This window comes from Colossoma macropomum, unplaced genomic scaffold (genome assembly GCF_904425465.1).
Source record: "Colossoma macropomum unplaced genomic scaffold, Colossoma_macropomum, whole genome shotgun sequence".
In the NCBI taxonomy this organism is placed as follows: domain Eukaryota; kingdom Metazoa; phylum Chordata; class Actinopteri; order Characiformes; family Serrasalmidae; genus Colossoma; species Colossoma macropomum.
The window spans coordinates 5,769,653-5,787,332 of record NW_023494784.1 but is presented as its reverse complement, the minus strand read 5'-3'; the positions used below and the strand labels follow the sequence as shown (position 1 = coordinate 5,787,332).

The following is a 17,680-nucleotide window of genomic DNA, read 5'->3' as shown; positions in this document are numbered from 1 at the left end:
ATTTGGTAGTTATTGGTATGGTTTGGTAGTTTCTGGCATAGTTTGGTAGTTAAGGGAACAGTTTAGTAGTTTCTGGTTTAATTGGGTCATTCTTGGTATGGTTTGTAGTTTTGGGGTACAGTTTGGTAGTTTCTAGTGCAGTTTGGTAGTTCTTGATATGGTTTGGTAGTTTTGGGGTGCAGTTTGGTAGTTTCTAGTGCAGTTTGGTAGTTCTTGATATGGTTTGGTAGTTTTGGGGTACAGTTTGGTAGTTTCTAGTGTAGTTTGGTCATTCTTGGTATGGTTTGGTAGTTTTGGGGTACAGTTTGGTAGTTTCTAGTCTAGTTTGGTCATTCTTGGTATGGTTTGTAGTTGTGGGGTACAGTTTGGTAGTTTCTAGTGCAGTTTGGTAGTTCTTGATATGGTTTGGTAGTTTTGGGGTACAGTTTGGTAGTTTCTAGTGTAGTTTGGTCATTCTTGGTATGGTTTGGTACTTTTGGGGTACAGTTTGGTAGTTTCTAAGGTAGTTTGGTAGTTCTTGGCATGGGTTGGTAGTTTTGGGGTGCAGTTTGGTAGTTTCTAGTGCAGTTTGGTAGTTCTTGATATGGTTTGGTAGTTTTGGGGTACAGTTTGGTAGTCTCTAGTGTAGTTTGTTCATTCTTGGTATGGTTTGGTACTTTTGGGGTACAGTTTGGTAGTTTCTAAGGTAGTTTGGTAGTTCTTGGCATGGGTTGGTAGTTTTGGGGTGCAGTTTGGTAGTTTCTGGTGTAGTTTGGTCATTCTTGGTATGGTTTGGTAGTTTTGGGGTACAGTTTGGTAGTTTCTAGTCTAGTTTGGTCATTCTTGGTATGGTTTGTAGTTGTGGGGTACAGTTTGGTAGTTTCTAGTGCAGTTTGGTAGTTCTTGATATGGTTTGGTAGTTTTGGGGTACAGTTTGGTAGTTTCTAGTGTAGTTTGGTCATTCTTGGTATGGTTTGGTACTTTTGGGGTACAGTTTGGTAGTTTCTAAGGTAGTTTGGTAGTTCTTGGCATGGGTTGGTAGTTTTGGGGTGCAGTTTGGTAGTTTCTAGTGCAGTTTGGTAGTCCTTGATATGGTTTGGTAGTTTTGGGGTACAGTTTGGTAGTCTCTAGTGTAGTTTGTTCATTCTTGGTATGGTTTGGTACTTTTGGGGTACAGTTTGGTAGTTTCTAAGGTAGTTTGGTAGTTCTTGGCATGGGTTGGTAGTTTTGGGGTGCAGTTTGGTAGTTTCTGGTGTAGTTTGGTCATTCTTGGTATGGTTTGGTAGTTTTGGGGTACAGTTTGGTCATTCTTGGTATGGTTTGTAGTTGTGGGGTACAGTTTGGTAGTTTCTAGTGCAGTTTGGTAGTTCTTGGCATGGTTTGGTAGTTTTGGGGTGCAATTTGGTAGTTCTTGGAATGGTTTGGTAGTTTCTAGTGCAGTTTGGTAGTTCTTGATAGTTTTGGGAACAGTTTAGTAATTTCTGGTTCAGTTTGGTTGCTCCTGGTATGGTATGGTAGTTTTGCATACAGTTTGGTAGTTTCTGGTGCAGTTGATAGTAGTTTGGTAGTTCCTGGTATGGTTTTGTAGTTGTTGGTGTGGTAGTTTTGGATTCAGTTTGATAGTTTCTAGTATAGTTTTTTTTTTGTATGGCTTTGTAGTTTTCAGTACAGGTTAGTAGTTTCTGGTGCAGTTTGGTAGTTCTTGGTATGGTTTGGTAGTTCAAAGTGTGGTCTGGTAGTTAATGTAGTTAGCTAATGTAGTTTGGTAGGTTCTTAAACAGTTTGGTAGTTTCTAGTGCTTGTTTGGTTCTTGGTTTGGTTTCATAGTTCTTGATACGGTTTGGTAGTTCTTGGTGTGGTTTGATACTTTGTAGTATTTTTGGTAGTTTCTCATATGGTTTGATATTTCTCGCTATGTTTTGGTAGTTTGTGGTATGGTTCAGTAGTTGTTGCTATGGCTCAGCTGTATGGTAGTTTTTGCAGTAACACTTTATTCTGATGGTCCACTGTAGACGCTTTGTAGATGCTCAGTGTGTCTATAAATAACATTCAACTAAATATCTATTAAATGCAACTGAGCTTCATGCTGAATGTGAAATATTCTATTAAATCTATTCCTAAATCTAAACCTAACCTTAACTTTAACACAAAACCTACACCAGACTAACACTATCCATGATGATGATGTCACCAGAAAGTTTGTTAATACAAAGGACCGCTGTTGTCCAGATAGTATTTGTGTGATGGCCTACAGTGGACTACTATTGGGTGTCACTACTAGGTTGAGAGTGGTCCACCACTCAAAAATATCCACACAGAAGCAGCTCTGTGGTCAGAAACTGACCAGTGATGAAAGGCTAGAGGACGGCTAACACGAACTGTACATCAGCACAGACAGCATGAGTTTGTGCCCCAGTCTTTCTAATGATTTCCTCTAAACAGTTGTGTAAACAGTCCTGAAAGGCCTTTCCCTCCTTAACATTCGGCCACACTTGTAATGTCTGTACTTTTTAATGGTAATTGATGTCTGCAGTCCAGCCCTGCCAGTGTGGCCAGCCTGGTCACTGCTGTAGATTTATATGACAGTCCAGTACAGTAAACACTCGAGAGGTTTGAGGAGTAAAGAGGAAATCAAATATCTCTGACCTTTATTGATGATGAGAGCACTTTAATTGTCCTCTGCAAAACCACATCTGCTAGTTCTGTCCAGCTGCCTGTAAAGAGCTCCCAGGCTGGTGCCGGGTATCGGAATGCTTGGAGCTGCAGCAATTCCCAAATTCCAATGAACTCTGAGTGCTAAGGCCAGATTCATGAAAGCATTTTTAGACAAAAATGATGAAGTTCAAAGGAATTATCAAGAAAAGGAGAACTTCTTAAGAAAAGCTTTAAGGTATGTGCATTACATATATATAAAACCTCCGTTTTTGTCGTTTTTCAGTTTTTGACAAAATTTGAAAGTCCCTGTTGCCCTTTACATTGTGTGTAAATTTCATGATGAATGGACCAAAACAAACAGCCCAAAATTACTTGTAATAAAGTCTGGTTCCATTGACTTACATTAAAAGTAAAGTAGGTTTTTTCCTTCTCCTGTAAAGTTACCATTTTGGAGATACGAGGTTTTCTTCCGACAGCAGCGAGATATATATATATATATATATATATATATATATATATATATATATATATATATATATAGATATATATATATATATAGATATATCGTGCTGGAGATACGAACACTATAACCAAACCTTTCTGTAAATACATCCCCGAAACATCTCTCAACTCGCCCAAACCAGGTCTTTATTAAGGTGGCGCAGACTTGTTAATGTGGTTTAGAGCACAGCTATGGAGCCCTGCTGGTAACATCCTGAATAAATAAAATTAATGCGTGGCCGCACTGCATTAATGTTAATGAGATGCTAATGCATGGCCATGACCTACTAAGGCAAGGGAAAGAGGTATTTAAGTCGTGGCCACAATTTATAGACTTATTTATCTCATTCCCATGCCTTTACTAAGTCATGGCCATGCATTAGGATCTCGTTCACACGTCTTACTAAGTTGTGGCCACGCATTAGGATCTCGTTCCTACACATAATACATTGTGGCCATGCATTATTTTTATTTATATAGGACGTCACCAGCAGGGCTGCGTACACAGCACAACCTACTGTGAACTATAAACATGAACGAAACCTCTGTGTAGCTCAACGCTGCAGTCAGACACTTCATACGGCAGGTGTTGTGCTGAATTCCGACTCTTCTTGTGTCATGAGGACATATGGTCACCACAGTTCGCGTTCCTGATTCTCTGTGTTCACACACGTCACTAGTACTAGATTACAGTGATGATTTTTGCTGTTTCTGTTTGTAAACATATACCTTCTGTTCAGAAACGTCAAGATTAAACAGCTGTTAATGAAAAAGAACATAAATCATGAACATAAACTGTGGCGTCCAAATGCCTGCATGACACTCTGGACACGAAGAGGAGTCAGAGTTCAACACCTGTTCAGCAAGTCTGACTGTTTTATTAATGTCTATAGCTCACAGAAGAGGTGTGGACTGGAGTCATAGGACTTAGACTCAAGTCACAAGTTTTATGACTTGAGACTCGACTTGAAAAAATCACGAAAGGCTTGCGACTCGACTTTGACTTGAACACAAATGACTCAGACTTTGACTCAGACTTGAGCCTCATGACTCAGAAACACTCGAGACCCAAAAAAGAGAGAAGTGTGGAGAGTCAGACTGCAGACAGGAATCTACACAGCTGCTTAGTTTTCCTGTGCATGGATTAATTTCCTGCCGTAAATCTGATGAATAACAGCTTTGTCAAATGTCTGTTACTCTGTTTACGCTTGGCTTGTTCTCTTTCGGAAGACGAGTGAAGTGTTTAGTGTTCAAGTTCACCTCCATAAGCCAGAAACAAGTGAAGCATCAATAGGCAGAGCTCAGCGCTTCAACTCTTACTGGAGGAACTCACCAGGTGAACTGACCGTTTTCCTCATGGTAGCAAAACGAAAGAAACACAGCGTCTCTGTTCGACCGATTTTAACAGCTTCTGTGGGTAAAACAGTCACAACGTTCACCATGAGGCTGAATTTGACTTATTATTTGCCAGCTTTTTATTCAAATTTGACGTTTCAGGCTCCCGAGTGGCGCAACCGTCTAAGCGTTGGCCCTGTCATCAGGAGATCGCGAGTTCGATCCCTGGTGATGCTGCAGCCGTCCGTAGCCGGGAGTCCTGGGAGAGCACAATTGGCCTCGCTCTCTCTGGGTGGGTGGGATGGCTGCCCTTCTCCCCCCATCACTCACTCAGCGTGATACTAGTCAGCGCAGGCGTCTGTTAGCTGACGTAGCAGATCTGGCGGTTGGCGCTTTCCTCCGAGCGCGTTCGGCTGTCCAGTGACGTTGCGTGAGCGGCAGCTCGAAAAGAAGCGGTGGTTGGCTTCACAGGTCTCGGAGGAAGCCTGTGTTAGCCTTCACCCTCCTAGCGTTGATAGCGTCGTGTGTGATTGGGGGAGTCCTAACTAGCGGGTGGAATTGGAGACGACTAAATTGGGGAGAAAATCAGGTAAAAATTAAAAAAATATTAATTATATTATAAATTAGCTGAAGAATGCAGACTGACTTGTTTAGAACTTAAGAATTAGGACTTGGGACTCGACTTGAGACCCACAAGTACTGACTTGGGACTTGAGTGTCGTGACCTGGGACTCGAGTGTTAAGACTTGAGACTTACTTGTTACTTGCACCTTAGTGACATGTTCCCACATCTGGCTCACAGTTAGGCCCAGTCCCATTTCTTATTTTTACCCCTACCCCTTGTTTTCGAGTGTCTCCTTGCCCCTCAGAACTGAGTTACAGGGTAGTGGTTGAACTCTTTCCTCTGAAATGGGACCCTCAAATAAAAAGAGCATCACTTCATTAACAGCTACCAGCGCTGCTCTGTAGGCGACCCTGCCAGTCTGCAGTGACAGCAGAGGAGGGTAAAGTTCAGCTCCTCACTGCTGGGCTTTAGTTACATTTAGGGCATCATATGCCTTCAAAGAGGGGGGCAATTATTTATTATCACCCACCCCTAATTCTTCAGTGATATGAAGCTGAAGTCAGATATTCACCAGCTTCTCGTTAGAATATTCCTGTTCCACCTTAAATGGTGTGGCAGTTCTGATGCCTGAAACACCAGAATGTAACTTGTATGCTTATTATGAAGAAAAAGGATCATAATACACTGAAATTACATTAAACTAAGACAATACAGTGGTTATTGTAATTTTTAAACAGAGAAAATTCTCACATTGATGGGTTTCTTTGGTCACTTGTGCAGCCATCTTGACGTTTCTTTCTCTTTTCTCAGGAGTGAGTCTCTGAAAAACCTCCGTTTTGAGGGCCATAACAGTTCACCCTACCCCTCTATCTCAGCAACAATCAGGACACCCTACCACTAGACGTGAACACGCAAAACAGAGGGCTAAGGGCTAAGTGATAGGGGCCAGGGGTGAAATGGGATTGGGCCTTAGTCATGCTAAACCCCACTGACAATTCTGTATCACATTAGTAAAGAGCTGGCTGCAGTTTGAGTCAGCTGAGAGAAGTTGTGCAGATGTATTTACAGAAACGATTTGGGTGACTATTGACTTGTAGTGTTAGCAACATTAGCCTTATCGCTCCACTGGTAAAATAAAGAAGTTTGAACAATAAATAATATCTTGTCTGATCAGCCACATCTAGCATAAGTCTGATTTTTCGCCAAACGATTCTTTTTAAATATATACATTCGTTTTAACGCAGTAGTAGTAGTTGGTGCCTGAATTTTTCCTGTGCTTTGCAAAGGACTGAGGCAACTGTATGATGATGCTGGCAGGCAGTTAGCACCGTGCTAATTGGTAGGGTGTAAGCTTCCATTACTTGCTCCAGTGCCAAACTTTAAAAGAGGACACCAAATATGTCGTAGTCAATCAAATGCATTTGGGGAAAAACTGGTGTGACTGATTGTTTTTCAGAAGTCACTTTGGGTTTATACACAACCAACAAGCAATCTGATTAATTGTGGATTTGATACCACATGGCTGCTGTAAAACACTGTCAGGTTAGCGGAGAGCAGCAGTGTCAGAGCTTGTTGAAACCTTCAGCAAGACACTTTACCCCAAGGTTCTGTAATCCCAAACCCCCATCCGCTCAGGCGATGCATGTGAATGAGAACACGTTCTGAATCCATGCTTGCATGTAAAGTAAGACTTTCCCTTCGAGCTGGATCCCTCCGTGCTAAATGCCTCCTATTGGAATTACAGAGGTGCTCTGGGTAAGATAAAATCCTTTATTGAATTGTGCAGAGAGTATATTGTCCTGTGCATCAGGGAATGTGACTCATAAATAATGCAGCCGTTTATCCATTTCAAGCTTAATATATTATTGACGTAGTCATCAAGTGAGTTTATGAGCAGATGTAATTCACTGGCCTGGCGTTTTAAAGCCTGAACGCTCATTTCAGGAGGACCTTCGTGAGTAATTTGAGGGTGCGGCGTAGATGGATTTGCCTGCATGCTATTACTCATCCAGCTAAACATTTAGGCCCAGTTTTGATGGACAGGGGGCTGACGTTTGAGGGCTGATAAACTTTGTGACGTACTGACCTGCAGTCTCAGAAACTGATGGACATTATTGATGCACCACTGTAGTAAAGAAGTATCTCATCCATCTGAATATAAGAGGAAAATCTAAGTAATGCAGAAAGAAGAAAACACATTCTTTTAGACACATCGTGAGTTTTACAAAAGTAAGAACAGTGTGGAGTCAGTGGTTGTGAATGTGTTTGTGTGGTTTATGTGCATTTGAGAAATTGATTGGTGAGATCTGCACAAACTACAAGACAATTGACTGAAATTTCTGACATCCGTCCGATTAGCCGACCTCAGAAACAGAGCTCATTTCAGCAGTTTATTTAGGCATCACTTCCTTCCTCACACGGCATGTCAAAGGGTGGCTGATGAAGTTGAAATTAAACACGGTCCTGAAGTTTTGTCACCAATGACCAAATTGAGCTTAAAAATGGATTAAAACCACATAAAGATGCTACATACTAAAGCAATAAGCCACTCGAAGCTGTGCGTTACTGTGATTTTATCACAGGGAAGGGTGTTGTTAGGCATGACGCGAAGTGGAGTAAAGCTCCCTTCCCTGTGATAAAATTGCAGTAACGCACAGCTTCGAGTGGCTTATTGCTTTTGTAAAATGGCAGCCAACAAAAAATATGATAAAATCCACGACTTTTCAGAAAATAATCAACATAAATAAGTATTCCGCCAAGAAATGTAGTTCCTTTAGAGTCTGAAATTGTTGCTAGGCAACCATGGACTGCTGAATGAGGAGAACGTTCGCCCATCGCTGTATATTGCAGTCATTTCCTAAATTTTTTAATGTTTTCTCGTATAACAGTGAACATATGATAACACAGCACCAATCCAGCGGCGCCCTCTTCTTACGCTGGGCCCAAATCTCAAACGGCTCCCTGCTCCCTACATAGTGCACTATGTAGGAGTTCAAATACTGGATCCTGCAGCCCAACTGTGCAAAATATAGCTAAGAAAGTCATTTGTGACACATCTGTACTCGATAAACGATTCACTAATTGGCTGTAGAGGCAAGAATTTCTAAACGTCCATATCTAGCACACTCTTGAACTGCTGAATTCTGTTGTTTTATTGGCTCTCTATCAAATCATCTGCACATCGCTGCTGTTAGAACAAAACCTCGTATCTCCAAAATGATAACTTTACAGGAGAAGGAAAAAACCTACTTTACTTTAATGGAACTCAGTGGAACCAGACTTTTTCCCCCCAAGTAATTTTGGGCTGTTTGAGCCGTTTCTTTTGGTCTATTCATCATGAAATTTACACACAATGTAAAGGGTGACAGGCATTTTCAAATTATGCCAAAAACTGAAAACAAGGTTTTGTTCCCAGAGCAGTGATATATTAGGGTGCGCTTCATGTAAATGATCTGTAAATGAGATGTTGGTAGACTGGCACTTGATTTCACGCACCGAAGCTGAAGTGTATACTGATCCCACTCTGGCTTGTGTTAGCTCTGTGCTAGGCTGAGTCTTAACTTTTTAAATGACTCAATAAATGTAAAAATAACCAAGGAGCATCTTATGATGGCACAGTGCTCATAGCAGGCAGCCACATGAGCTGCAGATGTGTCAGGTGAATTGTCAGCTTGCCAGTCATGCGCTTTTTCTATAACAGTAATGCAGGTTTAAAGGCTCCTCTATATATATGTGTGTCTGTGTGTGTGAGAAATGATCCATGAAGGCCTCCTGGCCTCTCCACGTTTCCCTGAACAGCTTCATAAGCCTGCGGCAGTCTCTCTCCCCCCACCTGGATCTGCTGTCTCCCCAAGGACGCCCGCACACCTGCAAGTCAACACATTTTCTGCTGAAAGCCCGGCCGCTGCAGGCGGCGAGGAGAGGCGGTATCACATATGCACAGGCACAGATATACGGCTGAAGCCTTCTGTTAGATAAGTTTCTATTAAACGCTTCTCTCTGATGCTATTTTTCCCTCCTCTTCACGCGGCGCTGCGCTATCTGCCGCTTCCGAAACCGCTGCACACAGCCGCTCCTGAGGGAGAGCAGCGCGGCGCTCTCATCTCCGAGCCTGCCTGATGTTTATCAGCGCTTTCCTGCGAGCGAGCTGCGTCTCTCTTCATTAGTCCTCGAGAAGGAGAAGGAGGTCGAGCTGCTGACCTCTCTGCAGCCTCGCTATCCCCTCATCTCCTGACCTTCGCTCTCCCCTCTAACCTCGCTCGCCTCCATGCTTCACTCTCTTTCTTTTTGTTTTGTCTTTCTTTTCCCTCCATTCTCTCTCTCTCTTTCTCTCTTTCTTTCTCTTGGCTGTTTTGTCTTTCTCTTCCTCTGTCAGCTTTTATCTATCTGTCCTCCACCCCTTCGTATTTTTCTCTTCTTCTTTTCCTCTGACCTCTCTCTTTTTCTCTTTCTATCTTCTCTCTGCATTTTTCTTTTTCTTTCTTTCTTTCTTCCTTTCTTTCTTTCTTTCTTTCCTTCTTTTTCTTTCTTTCTCTATTTATTTATTTATTTTCTCTCTATATGTCCTTCTGTTTTTGTATTTATTTTTCTCTGTCCAGTTCTCTGTTGCTCTATCTCTTCTTTTTCTTTCTTTGCCCCTGTCCAGTTCTCTCTCTCTCTCTCTCTCTCTCTCTCTCTCTCTCTCTCTCTGCGGTTAGATGGTTGATGTCATGCAGTAAAGGGTGAGGTAGATAGTGTCCTAGAGCATGCTGGGAAAGAAATAGAGTTTGTTGCTTAGACACTTACTCAGACTCTGTCTTGACTCACTCTCTATTTAATTTAGACTCGCTCTCATTTGGACTCAGTCTTGGCTCAGTCTTGACTCTGTCTCAGTCTCATTTGGACTTGGTTTTGTTCTCATTTGGACTCAGTCTTGACTTGATCTCACTCTTATTTTGACTCACCCTTGCTCAGTCTTGCTGGACTCTGTATTGATTTGATTTTGCTGTCATTTTTACTCTATCCTGACTCAGTCCCACTTATGACTCTATCTTGACTATGGTCTTGGACTTGTCTTGGACTCGACAATGAGTCCTACTCTGAAGTGATGGTTTCTGTACTCTCTAATATAGTTGAGTTAAAAGTAAACGTTCTAGCATTTAAAAGTGCTCAGAAGCGCAAAGCCAACACAGACTTACTGAGAACGAGTAAATGAGTCAGTGGAACTCCTTCCTTGCCACCTCTGGTTGAATGTCAGACTGAGAGGTGTGCCGAGTTTGCAGTGAGAGTTTCCTCAGGCTTGTTGTGAAAGTTGGAAGTTGTGTTATGAGCTGTGATTGATTTCTGTCAATGTTAGTGTAGAACTCCCCTCCAAACCCTGCTGGTATTCAGCCAGAGAGGAGCTACTGCTGAGCTCAAATACTCACTGTACCTGCACACCTGCTGTGCTGCACACACACCTTTCAGTGCATGGATTGTGTGTGTGTGTGTGCGTGCGTGCGTGTGTGTGTGTGTGTGTGCGTGCGTGTGTGTGTGTATTCTGTTGTGTTTTCTTATTACAGACCAAGAGACCCCCATAGTGATTGCAACACATGAAAATTCTGTCCTCAAAAAAGATTTTCTTTTTCATTTTTGCATAACTCAGTGTTTGAGATGTAAACAGAGAGATTCAGAGGGGTTTGGTGTGAAATGGTTCAGATGTCTTTACAGTGGTGGTGATAGGAACCAGGGGTCGCCATGACTACAACACAAATATAGACATTTTATTTACCATCCAAAACCACCAGTGAACCTACACAAGCTGTGTTTTTGTTTTGTTTTTTGTTTTTTTGTTGTTGTTTATTTGTTGTTTTTTTGTTGTTTGTTTTGTTTGGGGGGGGGTGCTTTTTTGGAAGTTTTTGGAAGAAAACTTCAGTGGAAGAACTTCCTGTCCATCCTCTCTCCACTGGGACAGCATTAGCAAGAAGAGAAAGTAAACAAAGTCAGAAAAGCACAATACTGCTGGCTGTTTAGAGAGGCAATCATTATAATAGCCACAGGTAGAGAGCCTCACTTTACATTCCCATATCGCCACTGTCCAAAAATGATCCACTTTTTTCTGTTTTTATTTGTCTTTGTCCTTTGAGCCCAACAGCTGCCCTTTATACTGTGTGAAAATTTCATCATGATTAGACCAATAAAAATGCTCCAAAATTGTTTGGAATAAAATCTCTTTACATTAACTTACAGTGAAAGTACAGAATGTTTTCATCTTCTCCTGTAAAGTTTCCATTTACACAACATCACCCATTTTTAGTTGTCTAGTAACAGTGACAACGTCCAGTTTTATAGAAAATACAACCCACTAGAAACTTGCTTGTTCAGACTCTGGGGACTTTTATGCACGTTATATGGAACTGCCCACAAGTTTATACTTTTTGGGAGGAGGTTGTTGATTCTATCTCGTCTCTGACCGAGACATACTTCTGCATGGACCCTGAACTTTATTGACTTAATGATAACTCTAAGTTCCTCATCGCAGAAAGATCCTAGAAATAATGGCTGGCTGGCTTAACGTCAGCAAACAAAGTCATCCAGCATTTGCTCCCTATTCACAACCTGTCCATACAGCACTGGCTCTATAGCTTATTGGATATAAATTTTCATGTGTTCTATGTTCTCTATCCATGTGTGTGTGTCAGTGCTGAAATGGAGGTGGGGGGGTGGTGTTTGTGGTTTTCTCTAAATGGAAAATAATAAAAAAGAATCACAAAAACGAGACACCGCCCTAATAAAACTAGTCTGAGTGGAGTTCATGTATGAAAATCTATGGTATCTGTGTACTTCACTCAGTACAGATGTAAATCTCCTCAGATTAAAGCTCAAATTGTGCATTTGAACATCATCATTGTTTCATTTCAAATCCAATGGGCTGAAGTACAGAGAAAAACTGCACTCCTGTTCAGTTACTTATGGACGGCACTGTAGTTCAGTGGAAAATCTCCCATCCAGTATAGTATTTCGAGTGTGTGTGAGTGCTCTCTTCACACACTGTGGGTTAATGAAGGACAGGGCGCCGGGCTCTGCTCACCGCCCTGTGAATCACAGGGCTCAACATTGATCGCTAACAGATGATACAGTTTCAGAGCTTTCTCTCTGTCAGTGTGTTCGGCTCCAGCTTCGTGATTAAAACTGCGCTCACCTCCAATAAAACAATGGCACTTACCCTGACGCATAAACAAAATGAAGTATTAAAAAGGCACACTGAAAAAATTAAACTCACAGTTATTATGTCCTGCATTTTGCTCTATTCGCTGTATAGTGCACTTTTGGAGTCTGTCCCTATAATAGTGTTCTGTATAGTGCTCCAAATCAAATCAAATCACATTTATTGTCATGTCACATTTATACAGTTGCGAAGATGAGTGAAAATCTTAGGTCTGTAGCCCCCTTGTAGTACTTAAATACAAAAATAAATAAAAAGTATATTAAAAAAGTCGTCTATTACAGCAGCACAAAGTACAGTAAAGAGCAAAACAAGAGCAAAAGTATTGTCATGCGCTATAATACAGATGCATAAATAGAAGAAGCAAAGATATATGATAAAATATACCATAACAACCATGATATATAATGCGCAGTACAAGAATAAGTAAGTAAAATCGCATAACTATTATGCAGGTGACAGTGCAGTGGTGCATGGCACGTCCAGTAAATGAGTGAACAGAGTGACTAAACACTGTAAACAATAACATATGATAACAGCTGTATATGCCTGGGTGTATAAACAAGTGGCAGTGCAAAATGTAATATTTATGGACGTATAAACAAAGTGGTAGTGCATAGTAAACAGTAGAGAGGTATAATGTCCAGTTGGTGCTCAGTGAGCCTGTCCTGTCAGTAGCTCAGTATACAATAACTACTACAACAACAAATGGTATTAATAATAGTAATACACACATTAGACTCTGAATATATACATTAATATAGACCAATATTGCACCATTTCCAATGTACAGTAATATAAGTTGCTGATAAAGCTGATATAATATTCCAGATTATACAAGATAGGATAAGATATATGGGTGGAAGATGCACCTGATGTCAATCTACATTTGCAGGTATAGATTTGCTAGATTGAAGTTGATAACAGTGCAGAAATACAGTTCAAACATTTCCTGAATCTGTAGAGTCGCCCTTTCCATTCCATCTCATCACGAGATCATACATGACTCCCATCTCCCAGTTTAGGGAATTTAGGGAAGATTTTGATTTTAGGAAAATCAGTGGTCCTCATTCTCCAGTATCTTCTTAAATGTGTTCTTGAGAAAGGTCCTAAGAAAAAGTCTGTGTCATATTCATGACGTGTTCTCAAACCATGCGTTTAGGGTCTGTTCTTACCCAAGAACACATCCCAAATAAGAAACACTGGTGAATGTCAGAATCTTCATGAAAAACTGCGTAAGTGGGTTTTAAGAAGGAATTTCTTCTTAAGAACGGTTGGAGGATGAGGCTCAGTGTTGGGAACAGAAATGTCAGAGTGTTACACTCCAAAAGGGGGTTTTATGGATTTAGGGAAAATCCATGAGACGGGTTTTGGGAACTTGCCAATGGATTTTACAGATTTGGGGGAGATCAGTGTCGGGAGTAGACATGTAAAAGTGTTATCTTTTAAAGATTCATACATAAAAGCATACAACTTTATGAATGGGGTTTTATAGATTTAGGGAAAATGAATTTTGGTCACTAATCAATTGTAAATAGTAATTGTCACTAATCACTATTTCCTACATTGGGAAGACTCACTCTGATCTTACTGTCACAAATATGTAAACATATATATGTGCTGGTGAGTTTGTGGACCTCAGAAGGCCAAGTTCCCAAACTCCTTTGCATTTATTTTTCCTAAATCTCTGAAACGCCTTCCCAAATTACACCATGTTTACTGTACTGTTACTGTTATTATTACTGATGCTGTCACTTTCTAATCATGTAGGTAGTTTATCTAGTCCAGCTCCTGAAGTCTCAACCAGTGGGAAACCAGCTTGGCTGCATCTACTACTTCACAGAGAAAATCATCCTGATTGGAAGATTTTTCCAACAGGCATTTAAAGATTTTAACCTTTCAGTTTCCAACCAAAACTTAATTACACAATAAGAGCCTTATTACAATACTTAGAGTTTAAATACACACAGGATTATCTCTGTAGTGGTTTCGCTATAATACTGTTCTGTGTGGTGCTGAAATGTACTGAATAGTGATGAGAGGACCGATCCTCGCACAGCTGCAGAGAGTGGAGGAAACTTACGGGTAAATATAAGACTGCTGGATTATTAATCTCTTTTTTCCTTTGTTTTTTCTGCACTGTAGGTGTCCAGACTCCGCCCGGCCAGACTCAGCACGCCCATGTCTATTGCCCTGTAAGAGAGACTGTGTGGTGACACCGTTCAGTGAGTGGACAGCCTGTCCTTCCACCTGTCTGCCAGGTATCATCCTACTGCACTCATACATAACGCTGTGCTGTTTTACCTTCATAATCATTTGAATTAATAATGACTATTGCATTTTATTATAGGATTCTTTTTTAACTCATTAAAGTCTGTGCTTATTGTACAGTTGCTAAGGCAACACCAGTTATATCACAGAAAAATGTGTAATTGAGTTAATTATAAGGTAATTATCTGAAAAAATCACTACCGTGTTTTCATTAGGTAACGATATAGCTGACTTGTGAATACTAATTAGACATTCATTAATTAAGAAGCTACTGCAGCTTAGCTAACTACCTAGACAGTTAAATAGCATTTGTCCATGCTATTGGTAACCTAGCTAACCTTAACTAATGTTACAGCTGTCTGTACAGTGTCCTTCCAACTTTGGTCCATTCTTGATTATGGCATGATGACCGGCGGCTGATCACTCAGGACCACGAAAGAGGGTGAAGAAGGGAGGCGTGTAAAATAAGTTGTTGGCATTGCTTCAGGCATCAGTATCTACTATGAATTATTCAGTATCTCCTATGAATTTCTCAGTATTCATAATTACTTTTTCAGTATCTACAATGAATTTTGAGTAACTGTAATAAATTATTATCCAGTATCCACTATGAATTATTCAGTACCTACTATGAATATTTCAGTGTCCATAAAGAATTATTCAGTATCTACTATGAATTATTCAGTATCTCCTATGAATTATTCAGTATCTACTATGAATTTCTCAGTATTCATAATTAGTTTTTCAGTATCCATAATTACTTTTTCAGTATCTACAATGACTTTTGAGTAACTGTAATAAATTATTATCCAGTATCCACTATGAATTATTCAGTACCTACTATGAATATTTCAGTGTCCATAAAGAATTATTCAGTATCTACTATGAATTATTCAGTATCTAGTATGATTTTTTTTTTCTGTAATTATAATCAATTATTCAGTACCTACTGTGAATTATTCAGTAGCTAAGTTATTATTCAGTATCTGCTCTAAATTATTCAGTAACTACTATGAGCTACTCTACAGAAACTTAATGCAGCACTATGTAAGATTTGGGGATTTGCCCTCTCTGGTTGAGATGTATGAAGTTGTTTGAGAAACTCCACTAAACCAGTCCTCGTACCTCTGACTTTAAAATGATTTTCAGACTTGACACCGAGACTCACAGCAGCGCACACTTACCATGCTGTGTTTTTTCTCCTGACTCAGTAATGACACTCATTTTAGTTTAACAATAAACTACATTTAAATATTATACAGCCTGACTTACAAGAAGACTGAAACAGGAAGATTACAAACAAAGTACAAAGTAAAAATGACTGAAAATGACAAAATATGGCAAAATACAAATGGAATAAAAGGAAATACCTGACAAAGAAAAATACAGTAAATATCACTGCAAAAATAAGAAATAAATAAACAATATCCCCCTCGCTCGCCCGCCATGCTGACTGCCAAACATCATTTCCACCTGCGAGCTCTTCCCTAATGGAGTGATCTCCGTTTTATTCTCTGAAGACTGAAGAGATTAAAGTTATAGAGTTTGTTATTAAAAAAATGGAAATGTGATGCCTCCATGGAGACCGGCTTTGCGTGAGTAATGAATGCGATGCGGCGTTAGAGATTAGAGTGTTCCGTGTGAGGCTCACACACTAAGACGCTGTGGTGTGTCATCACATACCCCTGCAGTTTTTCTGGATACGGAGCTTCTGCTCAACAACCTGCACGGCTTAAAAAACAGTTCAGCAGAAAATCTCTTTTGAAATGTTTCTCCTGTTTCCCACAAGTGAATTCTGTCATGCCAAGACATGTTTAGAGTCTGAGGGTTCACTGGCGTTATGAGGCTAATATAGCTAACAATTAAAGGAAGCTTAGGCCCCACCAGTTAGCATGGTGCTAACTGCATGCCTGGGTCATCACTCATCTGCTTAAAACCATGTGAAAAGTCATCTCTAGCAAGGAACACTTTACTGTAGTGCAGCGTTCATAAGCCTAAATGACATAGACATATGCCTACTGACATAGACCTGACATAACAATTACTTTAATACACATATTTTATCATATAAATAGCATTTGCCAACTTTGATGTTGACCTAACATCTGAGTACGTGGACACATAATCAAGCACATAGCCTTGCAGTCTCCATAGACAATCACTGGCAGTAGAGGGTCGCCCTGAAGAGCTCAGTGACTTTAAACATGGCACTGTCATAGGATGCCACCTCTGCCACGAGTCAGTTAGTGAAATTTCTGTCCTGCTAGATCTGCCCCTGTCAACTGTAAGCGCTATTATTGTGAGATGGAAGTGTTTAGGAGCAGCAACAGCTCAGCCACGAAGCAGTACACCGTTAAAACTGTGGGGCCGGTGAGTGCTGAAGAGTGTAGCGCTTAAAAATCCTCTGTTGCATCACTCACTACAGTTCAAAACTGCCTTTGGAAGTAATGTCAGCACAAGAACTGAGCATTAGGAGCTTTTTGAAATGCTCAACAATGAATAACAACCTAAAACAAAGGGACAAGAACAGAAAACTAGAAAATAAAACAAAACAATTCTAAACACTTTATTAAAGTTTCTGCAAGTTTGTGAGTTTTCTTGATGACTTTATATACATCATCATCATCATCATCGTTAACCACTTAGTCCAGATAGGGTCGCAGTAGCAGTTGGGAGAGCAGAGAATCCCAGATGACCCTGTCCCCCGCAACTTCCTCCAGCTCATTCCCGGGGACCCCAAGCCGCTCCCAGGCCAACTTGGAGATATAATCCCTCCAGCGGGTCCTAGGACGACCCCGGGGTCTTGTTCCGGTAGGCCGTGCCTGGTACACCCCCACCGGGAAGCGGCTCTACTCCGAGCTCCTCCCGGATGGCCGAGCTCCTCACCCTATCAAGTAGAGTGTAGCCCGCCACCCTGCGAAGAAAGGTCATTTCCGCCGCTTGCATTCATGATCTCATTCTTTCGGTCATTACCCACAGCTCATGACCACAGGTGAGGGTCGGGATGTAGACCGATCGGTAAACAGAGAGCTTCGCCTTATGGCTCAGCTCCCTCTTCACCACTACAGTCCGGTACAGCGACCGCATTACTGCATTTACTGACTTTATATGCAGTGGTGTGAAAAAGTGTTTGCCCCTTTCTGATTTCTTATTCTTTTGCATGTTTGTCACACTTAAATGTTTCAGATCAC

The 17,680-nt window shown here is 40.8% G+C and overlaps 1 protein-coding gene across 1 annotated transcript in view; it reads left to right on the top strand.

Annotated features, from left to right (window-relative positions):
- thsd7ba (thrombospondin, type I, domain containing 7Ba) overlaps window positions 1-17,680 on the top strand; it is a 333,528-nt gene that overhangs the window by 189,146 nt on the left and 126,702 nt on the right. Inside the window, exon 11 of the mRNA XM_036576800.1 lies at window positions 14,364-14,479. Coding sequence (XP_036432693.1) covers window positions 14,364-14,479 — 116 coding nt within the window. The remainder of the gene's footprint in view (window positions 1-14,363; window positions 14,480-17,680) is intronic.